Raw genomic sequence first — 21566 nt, forward strand, 5'->3', positions numbered from 1 at the left:
GGCGGCTATAGCCACTAGCAGTAATCATTGTGTTCTACCGGCCAGGTAGGCTCACAGCATTACCCACCCTACCCCGCCAGCAGAACGGCAAAACACAATAGCACTGTGAGAGGCATCAGTGTTGATGGGGGAATCAAAAGATTTTCTTTCCTTCCACCTGTGGTGGAAAGAAAAAAAATTAAATCATCTATTATTCAACTTGCACATAGGTGTATTAGAAAAAAGCCAGGAGCTAGCAGAAAAATCAAGCATAAAAAATGCAGTCTGGTGCATATTTACAAGTTTATGCATGCACAATGTTTACAGGCATATGTGCGCAATTTCAATCTAGTGGCTAGAATGTTAATTTGTTCTACACAAAAGAAAGGAAATTACATGTTTATGTGTGTATAAGCGTAAATTACGCCAGTACGCTTCACTCATGACACAGGGTTTATTTTATTTTTCCAAATGCTACTCTAAAATACAAATCTGCATGCATAGACACATTGGCTACTAGGGAGCTGCCTTTAGAGGCAAAAAAAAAAAAAACTTCTAAAAGTTTTTTTTTTTTTTTTTTGCCCATGTGCATGAGCCTAAATGTAAGTCACTTCTCATGTACTTCTAAATTTTTCTATTTGCCCCTTCCTCCCCCCCCCCCCTTTTTTTTTCTTTTCCCCTTCCTCTTCTCTGGCTCTTTTTTTCCTCCTTACTTTTCCTTTCTTTCTCTTTTTTAGTATTTTTTCCTTTTGTACTGAAAAAGTTGTAAGGGATAGAATCTCGTCAGGGGTCCTTGGGCAAAGGAAGCTACAAAGCTACTGTTTTGATAGAATTTACATCTGCTGGTCTATCAGCAGTGATTCTACTGTTGACTTTATTTCTGTATGTGTACCATGCTCCTTGCCAATGCTGCTTGTGGGAGCCTGTAGGCCCCGATAATCCCTGTATAACGTAAAAACTGACAAAGAATTTTTTTTAAAAAGTAGCAACAAATTAGCAAAAAAGTAGCGAGAAAAAAAATCAAATGTTAAAGCGGAGTTCCACCCAACTTTACAAGAAGGTCTTAAACTAAAGACCACCCCTCCACCCCTCGTTTTATATATATTTTTTTTTCTTACCTTTTAAGAAGTACAAAGGTGTACTTCCGTCCCAGCTGGGCCGCGGCAAAGTATAACCCCCCGCTGCCCTCTGGGACCTGTGTGTATCCCAGAGGACGAGGTGGCCATTTCCCTCAGGCCCCATTCACACATGCGGAATGTTCAGGTCCACCTGTCAGTTTTTTAGATGGACCTGAACGAACGCTCCATACAGTTCTATGGAGCGACGCATGTCCACTGTCATCTGATCCGCTCCTCTCCGAACCACTAAATTCAGATGGATGAAAAGCCTATTTTCCATCCATCTGGCAGATCAGATCGAATGAAAATGGACCGGCGGATCCCTTTTTAATCCGATCCCCCATAGCAGAGAGCAGAGCTCTGACAGGTCCATCTCTGCACAGTGAGCAGAGATGGACCTGTCATCTGCCGGCTCAGCGAGGGTCAACGGAGCAATCCCTGCTGAGCAAGCGGAGTGCGTCAAAAATTGATATTATGTGTGAAAGGGACCCTAGTTGCAATGACGGCCCTGCACCTAAGCCGGTGGATGAATCGGCCTCGGGGGTTGACTTCATGGGCTCCCTGGACAGGTAAGTGTCCTTATTAAAAGTCAGCAGCTACAGTGCTTGTAGCTTCTGACTTTTTTTTTTTTTAAATTGTGGGTGGAACTCCGCTTTAAGATTAAAACATAATTTCTATGTTTTTTTTTTGTTTTTTTGTTTTTTTCTTTGGGTTCCTTCAGTTTCCTTTCACAGTCTTAAAACATGCTGGTGTTTTTGTGTAAATGTAATAGGAACATTAATGCTGGCAACAGATGTCAATGAAAGGATCTTATCTGTCAGAAAATTGCACAAAGCAATTGAAAAAGGACAATCCGTCCCGAAAGAAAGACCAAACTATATCAAATCAATCCTTTCTATGTTATTATAAACAACCTGATTTATTATAAACTGTGTATTTACTATTTAATGACAAACAGAGTGCTTGCTTGCATCAAACAAATAATGGAATAAAGCACACCTGTTATGCATACTTTAACTATACTGGAATTGCTTGAACGTTGGTTATAGCATATAGTAGTCTGTGTTCTGTTAGCTTTTGGATCTCACCTAATTCCTTACTGCTAGGCACAGAGCTGGTAATTTTCAGCCATTTATAATAACAGCCATGAAAAAAAAAGATAAAATATAATCATGCACACTCTGAGTAGTGGGTGAGGAGGAGTGTTGATACATATGAAATGATCGTTAGTGGGCAGGGAAACTGCATACTTATGGATGAATTCTGAATAAAGGTTGTCGATTTTAACTTGGAGCACAGAATTTCATCTTATCCTTTCTCTTTTGTGATTTTCATACTAAACTATATGCTTAGCTGAAGCAACTACTGGTGTGAATGCTTCAGTGTTTTCTGTACAATGCAGTATAATATGCTGGTGCTGCATAAATATGGGAAATAAAATAACCTATAGCGGTTTCTAAACAAACCAAATTTTCAAAAGGAATTTTCTGCTGATATTATTGAAATAGGTAAGCTGTGTACAATTCAATAGCCAGGATCTACTCTCTGAATTCAACCATCTAAAAAAACGTATGCAGCCAAAAGGAACAAAATGTATTTAGTACAGTCATGTCATGAGTAACAGTTTATATACTTCTAATGAAAATGTATTAAAGCGGAACTTCATCTAAAAAGGGAATTTCTGTTATTCTTCCTCCACCCCCGAGGCGATCTAAGTGGAAGTTCACTGATCCCAACCTCCTCAGACACCTCACAGATCCCAGGAAGCTGCTGGTCTATTGAGAAAGTGGAGAGCTACCCGTGCATGCGTAGTGGGAAGCCAGCTGTGAAGCACCAGAAAGTTACAGCTGGCTTCCCACATCCACATTAAAAGAGCAACAACCACTGATAGATATTGATAATATTACCTGCGCAACAGTCTAAGAAATGTGCTTGTGAGTAGCTGCTTCTTCTCAATGTGTACACATTGAACGGTGATTTTTTATGTGGTTTAAACGTGCTTGCCCTCTAATAAAGCCCTCTGAATGTAAGCGTGTTTTCAATAAAAGACGGTATACACTATGTCTATGAGATCCCTCTGTTTGATCCTTCCTGCATAAGAGCTGTACCTGGGTTCTGTGTTTAAAGAGGCAGTAAGCAGAGGAATAGCAGCCATATACAGCGGAGCTGTGGGAAAGCTTGTGTAGACCCTCTTTGGTATATGCCAAAGGGGGTCATCTTCACCTGGTAAGTTAGAACCCATTGAGGGTGTGCCATAAACCTGCATAGAGTGGATTGTTTGCAGTGGCAAGCACTTTATTTTAAAGTGTTACTAAACCCAGGACCCTGCATTCACTATACCTGATCTGTCAGAACATGGAATGCAATTACTTTCGTAAATAAAAACTATGAAATACATCTTCTCATCAGCAGTATATAGCAGTCTTGTGACGTCTATCAGTGTCTGGCCGAGCACTGGTTAAAGCTTGTAGGAGGAGTTTTCATTTTTCTTTGACTGTCCTATGAGGCTGCGGGACCTCTGACCCTCTGTGTGGACAGTGCTGATTGGCCCTGTGCTGATCACATGCACCCTCCCAAAAAAAAAAAACACTCTCTAGCAATACACACCAAACTGAGCACCCCCAAGGCTCTGTACTATCAGGAGATGGATTGGGGACTGTGGAAGAAGGGGAGGATCAGAGAAGACAGGATCAAGCAGCCTTTTTACACGATGCGCAGGATTAACCCCTTAGGTTCCACAGTGAGTATAAAAAGCATGATTTACTGCATATATAGATTGATTTTACTGTTGTGGGTTTAGTAACACTTTAAGAAAAAAACACCACCTCAGCATGATTTTTGAGCACTGGCACTTTAGAAAAGAGGATTTTTTGTTCACTATGAACTTTCTTGATTTTTGTATTGTAGATATATGCATTTGTTTATTTCCAATCAGTTTATGCACAGGCATTTAGCCTTTATACAAGGTCTGTTGATTTTATGCACATTTGTGTATAGCACTTATTTAAGGGGCTTTAGAGGGTGAGTGCGTTTAAACCACATTAAAAAAAAACAATCCGCAGTTAGATTGTTTTTCAGACCGCATTTAATAGACAATGATATGTCACCCCCTCACAGATTGATTTACGCTGTAAACATGGTACTACTTTGGCACAATTTCATGCATTGCATGCGGTTGCATGGGTTGTGGTGTGACCCTAAAGACTTGCAATGGTCCTATTTGGCGACTGCAATGATGCTTAGTTTTTGGCGTGGCTGCAAAGCACTGTATTGTGGCGTGTGTAGAGCCGTGAGCAGCTGGATTTCAGTGTTCAAGTGTGTGGATGAGGGGTAGTAAAACTGCGGTTCAACTGGTTTTCCCACTCCCTGGCCACTCGTGTGAACGAGGCACAAGAACAAAAACCTAGCTGGGAAAAAGTATGCTGCAAATAAATCAAAACTCCCAACCTGTATTTTTTTTTCAGGTCACGATCTTGCCAAGTATGGAAGTTGGAGGAAAAGTATGGCAACCAAGGACAAAATATGTATTTTTTTTAGGCATAACAGATTCACTTATAAGTGCCAAGTTAGCAGTTTTCAGCAGACAACCAGAACAGGCTGGCCACAAATAGACTAAAAAGTCTCATGGAGAACGTATCACAGTGAAACATCTCCGTTATTAAACATATAGTCATTTTTACTACGACTGCAATCTTTTCTGCCACTCAGCTAAAGGATGAATGTGACACCTGAGCAGTGAAATGCTTGTAGGAATGATAGGTGCTTACATGCACAAGTTGGAAAATATTTGTGCAGTAACAAGAACTTTTGACAATGGTAAGTGGCAATTATATCCGCTAGGAAACTTAGTAACCATCACAAACAATAGTTGGAACTAAGCTCATTGCTTGAAAACACCAGGCCGTGTGCGGCCACTTATACTTATACAGCCTACTCTGGACTGGCACAAAAGGCAGCGCTGTCATATTTGGGACTGCAACGCCTTTAGCTTTATTTGATATGACAGAAGGGTTTACACTGGGCTTGTAACTGCCTACAAATATTGCTTTCAGCAATTATGCAAATGTTGCCTTTTAGGTTTGTTACACAGAGATAATAACAGCCACATAACATTGCTCAAATTCTAGACGAGATGGTTTATAAAAGAAGCAGTAAGTCACAAATCCCAAATTCACTCAGTCAGGAATTGTGCTTCGTTCTACAGAAATGTATTCATGCCATTTAAAAAGCCTAATGTTCTCTAAATCTTGACAGTTTTTGGAAGGGAATTTTTTTAAAGATTTTGGCAGAAGCCTAAGCAAAAACATTTGCATTTCATTTGTGTATCATAATATATCTTATCTTGCAGTAAACTGACATTGAGCTGCATACTGCAGAAGGCATATATGCAAAAGAAACGTGCTACACTTAGAAATAATAACACCTCAGGGGAACTCATCCATGACAAATGTCAGCAAAACAATTGTACTGTTAAACCACTTATGTGTTTTATTCACTACAACTATTCAAACAGAAAAGACATTTACCGTATAATCACGCATGCATCTCACAAAACTGTTTTCCAGGTTTTACCAGCACTTCCTTCTTTACAACAACAAGAACTATTAGTAAATATACTTATTGTAAACGGTCTATGATTCCGGATAGTTAGGATTTAACGTGCAGTCACAGAAAATGACTGTATACCTGAACATTCCCTGATTATTCACTGCATGTACATTGACAGGCTTTGAAATAGCAGATAGTTTTGAGATTTAGATTTGAAAGCCATTTTCTTTAACCATTTGCCATTCGTTTTCATACATGTTAAAATCAGCATTTTTTCCTAGAAAATTACTTAGAAACCCCAAACATATATGTCTCTTTCATTCATTGACAGACACAGCCTTCTTTATTCAGAACCATAGGGTTATATCACCCCCTACAGGAGTAGGACACTAGGCAGACAAAAAGACTTGGCTACGCCCATGGGCAGTCCTAGGTGATATACACCCCCCTCTCTGCTACAAGCATTCGTTTTTTTTCTGCCAAGTCAGTAAGGACCTAGTTCCCTGCTGGGATCTCTTGTCCTGGCAATTTTATTTATTTATTTTTTCCCTGGATTTTTCCAGTGAGATCTACAATCAACTGCCGGGCTGGGTGACGGGCTGGACATTCAATCCAGTGGTCACCTGTCTGGCCAGCGAGCATGTGCAGACCGCAGCTACGTGCTAGGTCGGCTGCGACATAGCCCTACTGGACGGGGGCTGGCCCTGCGAGCTAAACGTCTTGCGAGGTTGCATACGGCCGGGTCTCGGCTCGAGTCGCAGCGTCCCTCATGGCCGACAGCCCCCCACTTCGTTGGCGAGGAGGTTCTGTCTGGAGTGATGCCCACTTGGTCCTGGTATGGTGAGTAAAGGTCCCCCTCTCCCCTGGCCCCAGTTCTGGTGCTGCTGCGTGAGCGGGGAATTTCTGTTCAGGGCTATCTGGACGACCTTCTGCTGCGAGCAGAGTCCTCAGCGGCCCTGAGGGGCAACGTGGAGATCACTGTTCAAACTCTGGCAGATTTTGGGTGGCTAATAAATTACCAAAAGTCTGCGTTGACCCCAGTTCGAAAATTGGTTTATCTGGGTCTGACTCTGGATTCCGCTCGGGCCAGAGCGGTCCTTCCGCAGGACAAACTCCAGAAATTACAGGTGGCAGCCCGCTCACTGCGGTCCAGCGGGTGGCTCTCCCTGCGGACTTGCATGCGGGTACTGGGCCTCATGGTGTCTATGTTCGAGGCAGTCCCATTCGCGCAGTTTCATACGAGACCCCTGCAAAGGGAAATCTTGTTAAAATGAGAGAAATGTGCCGAGTCTCTAGACTCAAGGAGCCAAAGGGTTCCTGATCTGGTGGCTTTGTTCCCCGGCTCGTCGGCAGGGGAAATCTTTTCTCCCGCTGTACTGGACGGTGGTCACCACCGATGCCAGTCTGTCCGGGTGGGGAGGAGTCCTGGGCCTGAGCTCGGCTCAGGGTCACTGGACGCTGGAGGAATCCAGGCTACCTATCTACATCTTGGAACTCCGGGCGATCAGACTCGGTCTGGATCATTGGACGGATCGGCTTCAGGGGCTCCCGATACGGATCCAGTCAGACAATGCCACGGCGGTGGCCTATGTCAACCACCAGGGAGGAACAAGGAGTGTGTTAGCCAGCCTGGAAGTAGCCGGCATTCTACGGTGGGCAGGACATCTCGTCCCGGCCATCTCTGCCGTTCACATTCCGGGGGTGGACAACTGGCAGGTGGATTACCTCAGTCGTCAAGTATTGGACTAAGGGGAGTGGTCTCTCCGTCAGGAGGTATTTCAACAGATCCCGCTGGGGATCTCCAGAGGTAGATCTGATGGCATCCTGAATCAACAGGAAGGTGCAGAGGTTTGTGGCCAGGTCTCGGGACCCTCTGGCAGATGCTTCAGACGCTCTGGTCACTCCGTGGGGCCAGTATCGTCTGATCTACGCCTTTCCTCCTCTCAAGCTTTTGCCACGGCTGTTGCGCAGGATCGAGGCCGAAGGAATTCCAGTCATTCTAGTGACCCCGGACTGGCCTTGTCGGTCCTGGTATGCCAACCTGGTGCGTCTGGTCGCAGATGCCCCCTGGCGGTTGCCTCTCAGGGAGGATCTGCTATCCCAAGGGCCAAACTTCTACCCTGTCTTACCGTCGCTGGCTTTAACGGCCTCGCTATTGAAAGACAGGTTTTGACGTATAGGGGCTTATCTGCGTCAGAGATTCCGACGCTGCTCAGAGCTAGAAAGTCTTCTTCCAGGAAGGTATATTATAGGACGTGGAAAGCATATATTTCATGGTGTGAGTCAGTGCGGTTTCACCCACGTTCCTTTTCGGTGGCTCAGATTTTGACTTTTCTTCAGAGGGGCGTTGAAAAGAATTTGGCCTTGCGTACTGTCAAGGGCCAGGTGTCGGCCTTGGCGGTTTTCTTTCAACGATTCCTGGCTTCGCATTCCCTGGTGCGTACCTTCATTCAGGGAGTGTGATATGTGGTTCCACGGATGCGATCGCCCTTGCCACCGTGGGACTTGAATCTGGTACTTTCGGTTCTACAGAAGTCTCTGTTTGAGGATATTCGAGAAATTCCCCTGCTCACACTATCACAGAAGGTGGCCTTCTTGGTGGCTATTACATCTGCTCGCAGGGTGTCAGAGTTGGTGGCGCTATCCTGTCGCATGCCCTACCTGGTGATTCACGAGGACAAGGTGGTGCTTCGTCCTTGTCCTTTTGTCCTTCCAAAGGTTGTCTCTGAATTTCTATTTAAATGAAGACATGGTGTTGCCCTCTCTATGTCCCCGGCCGCAACATCCGAGGGAATTGGCCTTGCACACCTTAGATGTGGTACGGGTAGTCAGGGTGTATTTGGCGGCCACTGAGTCTTTTAGAAGGTGAGACTCTCTGTTGGTGATCACGGATGGGCCAAAAAAGGGACTATCTGCTTCCTCAGCGACCATCTCTAGATGGATCAGGCAGATGGTGACTCAGGCCTACTCTATCAAGGATCAGGTCCCTCCCTTCCCGGTGAAGGCACATTCGACTCCGTCTCCGAGTACCTCCTGGGCCTTCCATCATCAGGCGTCAGTAACGCAAGTTTGCAAGGCGGCCACCTGGTCGTCGGTGCACACTTTCACAAAATTTTACAAAGTGGATGTGCTGGCATCTGCGGATGCTTCTTTTGGCCGCAAGGTTCTGCAGGCTGCGATCTAGAGGGTTTTTCCTCGTGAAGGGGTTTTTTTGCTGGTCGGGTGGGCTCCAGGTTGTTTTCACTGAGCTCCAGGTTGTCTGGTTGGCCTGGGGTTTGTTTGTTTTTGTTGGCTGCCCGATTCCTCATGTTTGGCACTGCTTTGGGACATCCCTATGGTTCTGAAGAAGGCTGTGTCTGTCAATGAACGAAAGAGAAAATAGGATTTTTGACTTACCGTAAAATCCGTTTCTCTGAGTTCATTGACAGACACAGCACCCAACCCTCTATGGAGTTTTTAATACTTCTGATACTGCTTGTTACATAACTGAAGGCTTGTAGCAGAGAGGGAGTGTATATCACCTAGGACTGCCCATGGGCACAGACAAGTCTTTTTGTCTGCCTAGTGTCCTACTCTTGTAGGGGGCGATATAACCCTATAGTTCTGAATAAAGAAGGCTGTGTCTGTCAATTAACTCAGAGAAACGGATTTTACGGTAAGTCAAAAATCCTGGACCTGGAGAATAAAATGGTGGTTGTTTTATGTTGCACTATATTTGCACAGCCATTTTTAAAAGCAAATTTTCAGAAAAAAAACACATTTAATTGAATTATAGTGCACACAAAATATAATATCAATTTTTTGTTAAAATATAAAAGAATATGTTGTATTGATTAAATAAATACCAAAAATGTTAGCATTTAAAAAGGAGAAGTACAGCCAAAGCTCATTTGGCTGTACTTTTCCTGTGGATCACAGGAGTGCAGTTCGCTCTGCACTCCTGTGACCCGTTTTCAGCAGACAGCGGGCTAAAGCCTGCTGTTGGCTGACGTCACAGAGCCGGTCCAGCCTCAGGGAAGATCGTGACAATGAAGTCGGGAAAAGCCCACATTTGGACTGGTACCCGGCTTAGCCTCTCAGAGCCTGAGCCAGCCAGTCTCACCCCTCCACAGTCCAGTGCTCCAGTGAGTGGGGGGAGGGGCAGAGCAGACAGAGGTGATTGGCAGTCACCAGCTCTCTGCTCAGGGAGCGCCGAGAATCAAAAGACCAGCGGTGTTTCATCGTCCGGTTCTCAGTCTTAGAGCCAGCGGGCGACAGATGCTGCATCCACCTATTCAAGTATGATTCTGCAAAAAAACTCATACTTCTCTTTTAAAATTGTATATGCCTGTGAAATGGCAACAAACTACGGTACCTAAAATTTTCCATAGGCGACACTTGAAAAAGCGTTTACAGGCTACCAGTTTAGAAAAAAAACGTAAGCTCTGGAACTAGAATTATTGTTCTCACTTCGACGTTTGGTGCAATCATTATTTACATATGCATGCAGGACCTACGTGCGCATTTGCGTGGGGGGACAGGCCCACATTCTATTTTTTTTTTTTTTTTTTACTTGCTTGCTATTACAAGCGATGAACAGCAAACATTGTGATAGCTTGGGCAGTGACGGATCATCTTTATGGAGAGATCTGACCCCTGACCCCTCCTCTGCCCTCCAAGGTAGCCGATCAAAAACAGATCAGTTTGATCAGCTACCTCCTTGGCATGTACAAAGAAAGAAACCAAAATAGGATTTTTATTACAGCTTACCTGTAAAATCCTTTTCTTGGAGTACATCATGGGACACAGAGCCTTAAGTAATTACTTAATAGGTTATAGGCCACCTTCAGGTGTTGACACTGGTAAACCCAATCAAAGGAAGTTTACTCCCTATATAACCCCTCCTCCTTCCAGGAGCACATCAGTTTTTGTAGCAAAGCAATATACTTAAATTCCAAAAAAGAGGGGAGGGGCCTCTGTGTCCCATGATGTACTCCAAGAAAAGGATTTTACAGGTAAGCTGTAATAAAAATCCTATTTTTATCGTACATCATGGGACACAGAGCCTTAAGTAATTACTTAATGGGACATCCCATAGAAATACCACTTGAGGGGTGGGAGAAACAACCCACAGGGTACAACCAGACTTGAGGATCTATACTGCTGCTTGCAGTACACTGTGCCCGAAGGCGATATCCTCATACCTCCTTACATCCAGCTGATAAAATTTTGTTAATGTATGCACTGAAAACCAGTTGCGTCCTTACAGATCTGAGCCATGGAGGCCTGATGACGCACTGCCCAAGAAGCACTAACTGACCTGGTAGAGTGCGCCTTAACTTGAAACATCATAAGTTTGAATTATCACTTGCCGAATCCACTTAGCGACAGTGGATTTCGACGCTGCCTGTCTCTTCTTAGGACCATCTGGCAGAATAAATAAGACATCAGTCTCACGAATCTGAGCAGTTTTCTTTAAATAGATTTTCACTGCTCTCACCACATCAAGACATTGTAGTGACTTTTCTTCCCTGGAACATGGTTTTGGAAAAAACGATGGCAGGACAATATCCTGGTTCAAGTGAAAACCTGAAGTCTCTTTTGGCAAAATGCCTGGAAGAGGGCGTAACACCACTCTGTCCTCATGAAAAAAATCAAATATGGCTCTTTACAAGAAAGAGCAGCCAATTCTGAAACCCTCCTTGGGGAGGATATAGCAACCAAAAATACCAACTTCCTTGTCAGAAGGACTAGGGGAATCTGTTGTATCGGTTCAAATGACTGTTTTTGTAACACAGACAAAACTAAGTTCAAGTCCTAAAGGTTCAAGGGAGGTTTGACGGGCGGATCAAGCCGCGTCACCCCTTGTATAAAGCCCCGCACTAAAGAATGAGTATCAAGTGGTCTTTGAAATAGGACCGATAAAGCTGAGACTTGGCCTTTAATATTACTTAAGGCCAATTTCATTTCTACCCCTAATTGTAGAAAGGCAAGAAATCTGTCTATGATATATCTTCGAGTGTGCCAACCCTTGGATTCACACCAGGAATCATAAGCCCTCCAGACTCTATAATATACAGTTCTGGAAGCTGACTTCCTTGCATTAAAACAGGGTAGAGATAACTGACCTGGAAAGCCCAAGTTTCTTTAGAATGTGGGTTTCAATAGCCAAGCCGTTAAATTTAGAGACCGTAAGGAAGAATGGAATATCGGTACCTGAGAGAGCAGATCTGATCGTAGTGGGAGGGACCATGGGCCCTCCACTGCCATCTTTACGATTTCTTGCTTACCATGACTGTCTGGGCCATGCTGGTGCCACCAGAATTACTGGTTTTCTTTCCAGCTTGATCCTGAAAAGAATTTGAGGCAGCAACTGAATGGAGGGAATGCATAGATCAGTGAGAACTGATCCCATGGGGTTACCAACGCATCTGTTCCGCATGTGAATGGATTCCTTGTTCTGGCCACAAAGTTGACCAACTTCATGTTGAACCCACGTCCGGAGTCCCCCATCTTTGGCAAACAGCCCAAAATATGTCGGAGTGAAGAGACCATTCCCCTGGGAATAACTTCTGGCGACTTAAGTAGTCCGCCTGCCAATTCTTTACTCCCACAATGAAGACTGACAAAAGGCATGGGACATTCCTTTCTGCCCAAGTTAGAATATGGTTCACCTCTCTGTGCTGAGAGACTTTTGGTGCCCCCTTGGTGATTGATATAGGCCACAGCTGTGGCATTGTCGGATTGAATCCTGACAGGACAATCCCGTAACCTAAAAAGTCCGGGCCTTTTGAGCCAGACATACTGCCCAAATCTCTAGGATATTGATGGGCAAGATTCTTTCGGTTCTTGACCACTGTCCTTGGACAGTTGTCTTTTCTAATACTGCCCCCCAGCCTGAAAGGCTGGCATCCGTCATAACCACTTTCCAGATGACTGGTCTGAAGGATCTTCCTCTTTCAGCAGATTCTGGGTTAGTAACCACCAAGTGAGGCTTTGGGACACTCTTGGGGACAGCTGCATTGGTAAGTCTAAAGCTTGAATTGTTTTGTTCCAAGCAGAAGGATACTGTTTTGCAACAGTCTTGAATGGAACTGGGCATAAGGAACCGCTTTGAATGAAGCCACCATGGTTTCAAGCAACCTCATGCAGAGGCGAATGGAGGGATTGCCATTTGACCTGACCCTCCGCACCAGTTCTCTTATGGAGTTGATTTTTGCCTGAGGCAAGAACACCCTTTCCTGGGTTGTGTCTATGATCAGACAAGTACTCCAGCCTTTTTAGCGATATTAAGGAAGATTTCTCTAGGTTCAATTGAGATCCAATTGAGAATAGATGTTCTCCATACAATCTGACAGGGTTTGAACTATTTTGCAAAGAAGAATGGGCAAAAATCTCACTCTCTAGATGTGCTTAGCTGGTAGAGACATCCCCAAAAAGACTTAGAGCTGTAATTGCAGTGAAAGGTGGTTCTACAAAGTTTTGACTCAGGGGGCTGAACACAAATGCACGCCACACTTTTCAGGTATTTGTAAAAAAGTTTGAAAACCATTTATCATTTTCCGTCCACTTCACAAATATATATATATATATATATATATATATATATATATATACACATACATACATACATACATACACACAGGATGGGCAGTGGTATTGACTAGCTTTCTTATTTCATGTAACGCCCATATTTAGGGTACAATATACATGTGGCCACTGTTTTGACACAGTTCAAACCAAATAGAGGTTTATTAAAACAGAGAAAAGTTTTGCTTTTCAAGTTTACGTCCACTTTAAGTCAAAAGAATACCCCTGGTATTCTGGGAGATGCAGAATGGATGTCCATGTTACTATATTTTAGGATCACAAGAAAACTAGAGAGATTTAGGCTGGGTTCACACTATAGAACACAGCGGATCACAGAAGGAGTCTGGTGCGTCTCCATTCACCATTTCAGGTCCAATTTGTGAAGCGGCTCCATAGAGAGCTTTCTTTGGTGGTATTTAAACACATCTGTGTTTTTTTTTTTTTTTTTTGCGCTATAAACAAAAAAAATCGACAATTTGGAAAAAATAAAAATAAATATTTTTTACTTTCTGCTATAAAACCTACAGTTGTGCTGATAAGTTTACATACCCTGGCAGAATTTATGATTTCTTGGCCATTTTTTAGAGAATATGAATGATAACACAAAAACTTTTCTTTCACTCATGGTTAGTGTTTGGCTGAAGCTATTTATTATCAGTTAACTGTGTTTACTCTTTTTAAACCATAATGGCAACAGAAACTATCCAAATAACCCTGATCAAAAGTTTACATACCCCAGTTCTTAATACTGTGTATTGCCCCTTTAACATCAATGACAGCTTGAAGTCTTTTGTGGTATTTGTGGATGAGGCTCTTTATCTTCTCAGATGGTAAAGCTGCCCATTCCTCTTGGCAAAAAGCCTCCAGTTCCTGTAAATTCTTGGCCTGTCTTGCATGAACTGCACGTTTAAGATCTCCCCAGAGCGGCTCAATGATATTGAGGTCAGGAGACTGAGATGGCCACTCCGGAACCTTCACTTTATTCTGCTGTAGCCAAATGACAGGTTGACTTGGCCTTGTGTTTTGGATCATTGTCATGTTAGAATGTCTAAGTACATCCCATGCGCAGCTTCATGGCTGATGAATGCAAATGTTCCTCCAGTATTTTTTGATAGCATACTGCATTCATCTTGCCAACAATTTTGATTAAAAGTCCTGTGCCTTTGTAGCTCACACATCCCCAAAACATTAGCAATCCACCTGCGTACCTTTCATCATAGGCCTTGTTGACTCCTCTCCAAATGTAGCGTTTATGGTTGTGGCCAAAAAGCTCAATTTTGGTCTCATCACTCCAAATGACTTTGTGCCAGATGGCTGGAGGCTTTTCTCTGTGCTGTTTGGCGTATTATAAGTGGGATACTTTGTGGCATTTGCATAGTAATGGCTTTCTTCTTGCGACTCAACTATGCAGCCCATCTTTCTTCAAATGGCCTCCTTATTGTGCATCTTGATACAGCCACACCACATGTTTTCAGAGAGTCCTGTATTTCACCTGAAGTTATTTGTGGGTTTTTCTTTGCATCCCGAACAATTTTCCTGGCAGTTGTGGCTGAAATTTTAGTTGGTCTACCTAACCGTGGTTTGGTTTCAACAGAACCCCTCATTTTCCACTTCTTGATTAAAGTTTGAACACTGCTGATTGGCATTCTCAATTCCTTGGATATCTTTTTATATCCCTTTCCTGTTTTATACAGTTCAACTGCCTTTTCCCACATTTTGACAATTCTTTTGCTTTCCCCATGACTCAGAATCCAGAAACGTCATTGCACCACTGGATGAAAGATGCAAGGGTCTGTCAGGAGTCCAGAAACTCATTGACCTTTTATACACACAAACTAATTACAAGCAAACAGATCACAGGTGAGGATGGTTACCTTTAATAGCCATTCAAACCCCTTTGTGTCAACTTGTATACATGTTATCAGGCCAAAAACACCAGGGTATGTAAACTTTTGATCAGGGTCATTTGAGTAGCTTCTGTTGTCATTATGATTTAAAAAGAGTAAATAATAATAATAATAATAATAACAACAAATGGCTTAATCCAAACACTAACCACAAATGAAAGAAAAGTTTGTGTGTTATTCATATTCTCTGAAAAATGGCCAAGAAATCATCAATTCTGCCAGGGTATGTAAACTTATGAGCACAACTGTATCTAAAAAAAAAAAAAAAAAAAAAAAACAACAAATTTCTTCATAAATGTAGGCAAATTTGTATTCTGCTACATATTTTTTGGTATATAAAAATCCCAATAAGCATATATTGATTGGTTTGCGTAAAAGTTATAGCGTCTACAAACTATGGGATATTTTTACTTAATTTTACTAGTGATGGCAGCGAACAGTGACTTATAGCGGGACTACGATATTGCGGCGGACATTCTGACATTAACTGACACTTTTTGGGGACAGTGACACAAATACAGTGATCAGTGCTAAAAAATATGCAATGACGCTATACTAATGACACTGGGTGGAAAGGAGTTAACATCAGGGGTGATCAATGTGTTAAATGTAATCCCTAGCCAGTGTTTTACTATACTGTGTGAGGTGCTTTTACTAGGAGAAGAGATGAAATTATTATTATTATGGACACAAATTCCATCCCTTCCCTCCTGGCAGAACGGTGATCTGCCTTGTTTACATAGGCAGATCGCCGTTCTGTCTCTTGGTCTAATGATCGGCAGGTGGCGAGAGACATCAGGTATCGATGATAACCATGTGTAACTACAGCGGAAGCGAGCCGCCGGCCCCTCCCTACCCGTAAGTGTCAGATCACGTATATATACGTGACAGTGGCGGCTGGTGGTTTTTTCTTTTGGGGGGGGGCAAACCACCCTGCTTGTCAGTCAGTCTGTCGGGTCAACCGCATTACTCCCATGGGCGGTGTCGGTCGGTCATCCAGCCCCGCATTTACCCCAACTAGGCTGCGCATGGGTGACGGGTGGCGGCTTCCATCGGGTCTTCTCCTCCTCTGCATCATGTGCGTCTCCTCCTAGGCGATCACCTGTCCTTTCAGCCAATCGGGTGACAGGTCTCAGGACCCGCTTCTTGATTGGCCGGGAGGAGGATCAGTGTGGCAATAGTGACTATTCAATCACTATTGCAACACACCTGGGTGGGCTCAGTTCGCAGTACTCTGCGCCCCGAGACCCCCCCTATTTTGAAGCCTATTAGAGCATATGGCTCTAATCACATACTTCAAAAAAACACCCCTGCCATTGGAATCCATGCATCCGGCATCTTGCATGTGGGCCAGATGCATGGATGGGGGGTGGGCGGTGCCATTAATGGATGGGCCCACTTGATACGTGATCCGGCACACAGGTGCCGCCCTGTAGCAGTAAAACGGCTATATGACGGATGTTAAGTGGTTAAATAAAGAAAAAATGCCTGAAAATAAAAAAAAAAAAAAAAAATCTAGAGCAGCCACCTCTAATTTTTGTTTTTTGAGATATGCAATTAATGGCCTGCCCTGTTGAAATATTGGAACTCTAAGCAGAGATCATTGCCTAATGCTCTGGCATTTGGTTTTTGGTGCTAACCATAATAAGTAAAGGAGAAAAATGCTACTATACATTTAATTTACAAATTTTACATTAAATGACACCTCAGGCAGCACTTGCATTACTGTTCCACCAACCCTATTTTGCCCCATTCACCCTCTTATTTGGAGCCTTTCATTTTCTAATGAACACTGATTATACAGTGAAGGGACCACTAGCTGCAATGATCTTGTCCCATGTCAAACCCACAGTGGGTAACCCCTGAGACACAGTTCCCAACTTGTCTTATGGTAACTGCCCTGTTTCAATGCAAACAATCACACACCAAACTATAAATTCAGCTGAAAACAATCAAATAAATAAATAAATAAAAGAAGACACACCTCATTCTGAAGTTCATCATTGCTTTTAGCAGATGCCAGCATTTCAAAAATAGTGTTGCACAAGTCTTCTACTGTGGCACCTCCAGTGGAACTTTGCACAACATATTTCTCCACCTCATCATACAGTAAAGAGCCTTCATCTTCAATGTTGGCATGTTTTTGGCGAGTACTTATAGCAGATATGCCTTTCTGGCCATTGTGAAATTTTAGGAAGTCTAGACTAATATCATTATCTGCCTCGACGCTGCCATTTAGTGGCAAATCTTCAGTCTCTTCCAGTTCATACATTTCCAGAGAAAATATGACATTTTTCCCAAAGAATACTGTATCGTCAATGTTTTTCTCATGAAAATGTTGTGAGAGTTTCTTAAGCTGTTCATCAGTCAACAGTGACACAATTCTATATGTGGCATTACATGCTGCTGTAGCACATGTTGATGGAAAAGGACCAAACATCTGTTTGATGGCCTTGGTTTCTTCGTGACCGACAGTTTCTTTATCATAGAAGGTTTTGAAGAGGAACATGGCTGCACTTTCAATTGCCTCTTGTCCATGGTCAGTTCCCGCTGCAAGAGAAGAAAGCAATCATTTTGCCATTCTGTGTGTTTATGATTTAAACTGCCTGTAAATAAATGTGTGTCATCTCCCCTGTAATAGCTTAAACCTTTCACTCCAAATCACAAGCACTACAATAAAAATGACAACCTAGGAGAAATACAACCCCAAAGTCACCCTTATGTAAATATTTAAGTCTGAATTATTGAGCCAGGGATCAGAAGATTGAAATTCACTTGCTGCAAAACAATCAAGTGAGATTCTCCTCTATACAGACTAGCCAGGTGAAAAATTACCAAGTTGAATTCACAGCACATCATGAATTTAAAGAATTTGTCTTTAACAAAAAGTAATTTACCAATCTGTTTTGCAGCCTGTAATATTTCTTTTAGACCCTCGTTTATTGCTTCATGCTCCTTGTCCACAATGCCAGTGACAAATTGAGTTATTTTCTTCCAAGTAAGGTCAGACTCCAAAACTTGTTCACGCAACTTCGATCTTTTGTTCTGTAAAATTAATGCAGTATGGATAAAAGAAAATGTCTCTCTTCAAACTGCTTCAAAATTAAATGTTTTGAGAGAAAATGTGCAATCAAAGAGAAAAAAGGTGAAAGCTTTTCAAAATAACTATTGTTTTGAAATGAAATGACCGCTAGAAGACAACTTACTGTACACTAAAATTGACGTATTGTGATAAACAAGTTTGAATCCAGCAGTGCTATAAATAATAGGTACATTAAAAACACTTGAGAGAAAAGAAAAAAAAAAGGTGCTATTTTTACTATTTGCTACATGGTAAGAGGTGTTAATGTTGCTACCACAGCTTCTTTTAAAGATGCATAAATAAATATACAATTTAAGCTTTCAGGATAGAGAACCTTTTAACTGTGCACTTAAATAATGAGAAACCCATTATCTTCAGAATAGAATTATTTAAAACACCTCTCTCAATGTATATGAAGCTTGTGAGCAACGATTATCAACTTGCCAGGCACTCTAGTATCATTTCAAAAATTGGACAACATGCAAAAAAACAAAAACAGGCGTCATACAGAGAGTGCCTTGAATTTTTCTTAACAAAATGTTCTCTGATTGGGTCCCTATGAAAAAAGTTGTGGTGGCGCTCAGGTGGGAGGCGAAATCCACGCTAAATCGCTGTGAATGCTGGCTGGAAGAGGAGCCCGTCCCAGCTCCAAACTGAGGTAGGGAAGATGTCAGAGGGAAGAATCAAAAAACTACACATCGATGGCAGACCCGTGTGAAAAGTGTATGGCAGCCTCAACCTGGACTCTGACCAGGCCACACCTCAATGCATTTCACTTCGCCACTCTGGGGGTTTAGTCATGGGAAACGTCCGCATGATTAAGCTGCAAAGGGCGGAGCAAAATTTGTCGGGGAGTGGCCTGGACGGAGTCCAGGTTGAGGCTGCCATACGCTTCTCACGCGGGTTTGCCATTGATGTGCAGCTTTTGCGCCCTCTGATTGGATGAGGTGAAGATTGGGATGTTACCGCTCTGCCTCTCCAACTTGTCCAATCAACATCTGCCTTGTATTCATTTAGCGTTCTATGACTGGCGTCTATGCGGAACAAGCAACCCCCTGTAGTTACAACGCCGCAGGGCAGCCCCTAGGCACAGAACAGCGAGGCTCACTGCAGTAGCAGTGGCTACTAATGTGAAGCTCCCATTCCACATGGATCAGCTATGGAAAATTCATACTTACAATGGTCCAAACTGGGCCAAAATAACTGCACAAAAAATATTTTTCTGGCATGCAGCTTTGATCAACGTTCTTTAAAGTTTTTCTAAAGCCAAAACATTTTTTACCTTTCGTGCATTCCCTGCAGGAAGTTAAACATTTTTTTAAAAGCTTGCTGTCCTCCCACACCTCCCTAAATACTTACCTGAGTCCTCAATTGATCCAGCGCTGAGCATGGTTGGATCTTTTCTCTCCTCTTTTCCTCTTCACACAGGGACTCGACCACCAGGAGCCACTGACTCCTGCTGTTGTCAACCAAATGCTTTGACGAGGAAGTGGGGGTGGGGCCAAGCCTCGTTGTGTCTATGGAATGCGACTCCATAAAAACACACATAGCTCAGGACTGAACATGCATGTGTGCCCTCCATAGCAAGCACTTGCAATGGAGGTACATGGAGAAGAGGAGCCAAGATCACCGGCAGGGTCACCAGAAGACGAGGTTCAGGCCACTCTGTGCAACACCACTGCACAGAGCAGATGAGTATAATATGTTTTTTATTTTAATAAAAAAAAAAAACTGCCTTTAGTAACATTTCAAACATAGCTAGAATTAAGGATCCTAAGCTGTCTAGAACACTTGTTCTAATGGGAACCATCTTTTATGTACCTGGATTTCGCTTGAAGTACAAATAAAGCTTTGAGATGAAACTGGGTAGGTTGCTGATCATGCTTACAAGCATAACATTCATATACTTTGAAGTGAACAGGTTCATAATGCCTTTTGCCTAATTAATGTCTACATTTTAAAAGACACCCTATACTTTTACCAAATATATATATATATATTGTACATGTACACACTATATATGTGCAAAGTTTAGACAGGTGTTAAAAAAGGCTGAAAAATCATGAATGCTCTAAATATATATATATTTTACATGATTTATCTTTATCCATTTACAAAATGCAAAGTGAGCAAACAGCAGAAACAACTAAATCAATTCAATATTTGGTGTGACAACCCTTTGGCTTCAAACCACCATCAGTAATGGGGCCATTAGTGCTTGGTGGTGCCGCTTCAGGCTGAGGTATAGGGCCCTGTTAGCACTCGGGATAGTAGGAATGCCAGCGTAACAAAAACGCATCCAGTGAGCAATGAACATTTAGGCTGGGTTCACACTATACTACACGACAGTAGTACGACTTTCATCCTACTTTGCTCTGCGACATCAGTCCTACATTGGTCCTACATTGATCCTACATTGGTCCTACATCCATCCGACTTTCATGAACAGGATACTACTTTGATCCGACTTTTCAGATAGTATACTTGTCCTTTGACCAATTAAAACTAACACACAATGGGAGGGGCTACAGCAGGGGGCAGGAAATAACGCAATGTCGGATGTCTTGGTATGAATCTTGAAGGGGAACTCTGCGCCAAATTTCAAATAAAAAACCGGCATGGGTCCCCCCCCCCCCCCAAGAGCATACCAGGCCCTTAGGTCTGGTATGGACCTTGAGGGGAACCCCCTACGCCGAAAAGACGGCGTGGGGGTCCCCCCCAATCCATACCAGACCCTTATCCGAGCACGCAGCCTGGCCGGTCAGGAATGGGGGTGGGGACGAGCGAGCGCCCCCCCCTCCTGAGCCGTACCAGGCCGCATGCCCTCAACATGGGGGGGTTGGTGCCTTGGGGGAGGGGGGCACGCTGCGGCCCCCCCACCCCAAAGCACCTTGTCCCCATGTTGATGAGGACAAGGGCCTCTTCCCGACAACCCTGGCCGTTGGTTGTCGGGGTCTGCGGGCGGGGGGCTTATCGGAATCCGGGAGCCCCCTTTAATAAGGGGGCCCCCAGATCCCGGCCCCCCACCCTTTGTGAATGAGTATGGGGTGCATCGTACCCCTACCCATTCACCTAGGGAAAAAAGTGTCAATAAAAAAACACAGTACACAGGTTTTTAAATAATTTATTAGACAGCTCCGGGGTCTTCTTCCGACTTCGGGGTCTCTCAGGCGTCTCCTCCCGGTGTCCTGATCTTCTGCCGGCTCCTCCGCTATCTTCTAAAGCTTTATTGCTAGCGGTGGCCCGGACTTCTGCCTTCTTCCTTCAATGTTGACACGACGCTCTCTCCGGCTGGAATGCTCTCTGTGCGCTCTACTATGGCTTATATAGGCGGTGACCCCGCCCCCTTATGCCGTCACAGTC

At 43.4% G+C, this 21566-nt stretch overlaps 1 protein-coding gene across 2 annotated transcripts in view; it reads right to left on the reverse strand.

The window, feature by feature from the left end:
- ASCC3 (activating signal cointegrator 1 complex subunit 3) overlaps nt 1–21566 on the reverse strand; it is a 1208179-nt gene that overhangs the window by 1149782 nt on the left and 36831 nt on the right. For both annotated transcript variants that reach the window (XM_073626995.1, XM_073626996.1), the window contains exons 3-4: nt 18019–18166; nt 17106–17671 (exon numbers count right to left, since the gene is read on the reverse strand). In XM_073626995.1, coding sequence (XP_073483096.1) covers nt 17106–17671; nt 18019–18166 — 714 coding nt within the window. The remainder of the gene's footprint in view (nt 1–17105; nt 17672–18018; nt 18167–21566) is intronic.

This window comes from Aquarana catesbeiana, linkage group LG04 (assembly GCF_042186555.1).
Source record: "Aquarana catesbeiana isolate 2022-GZ linkage group LG04, ASM4218655v1, whole genome shotgun sequence".
In the NCBI taxonomy this organism is placed as follows: Eukaryota; Metazoa; Chordata; class Amphibia; order Anura; family Ranidae; genus Aquarana; species Aquarana catesbeiana.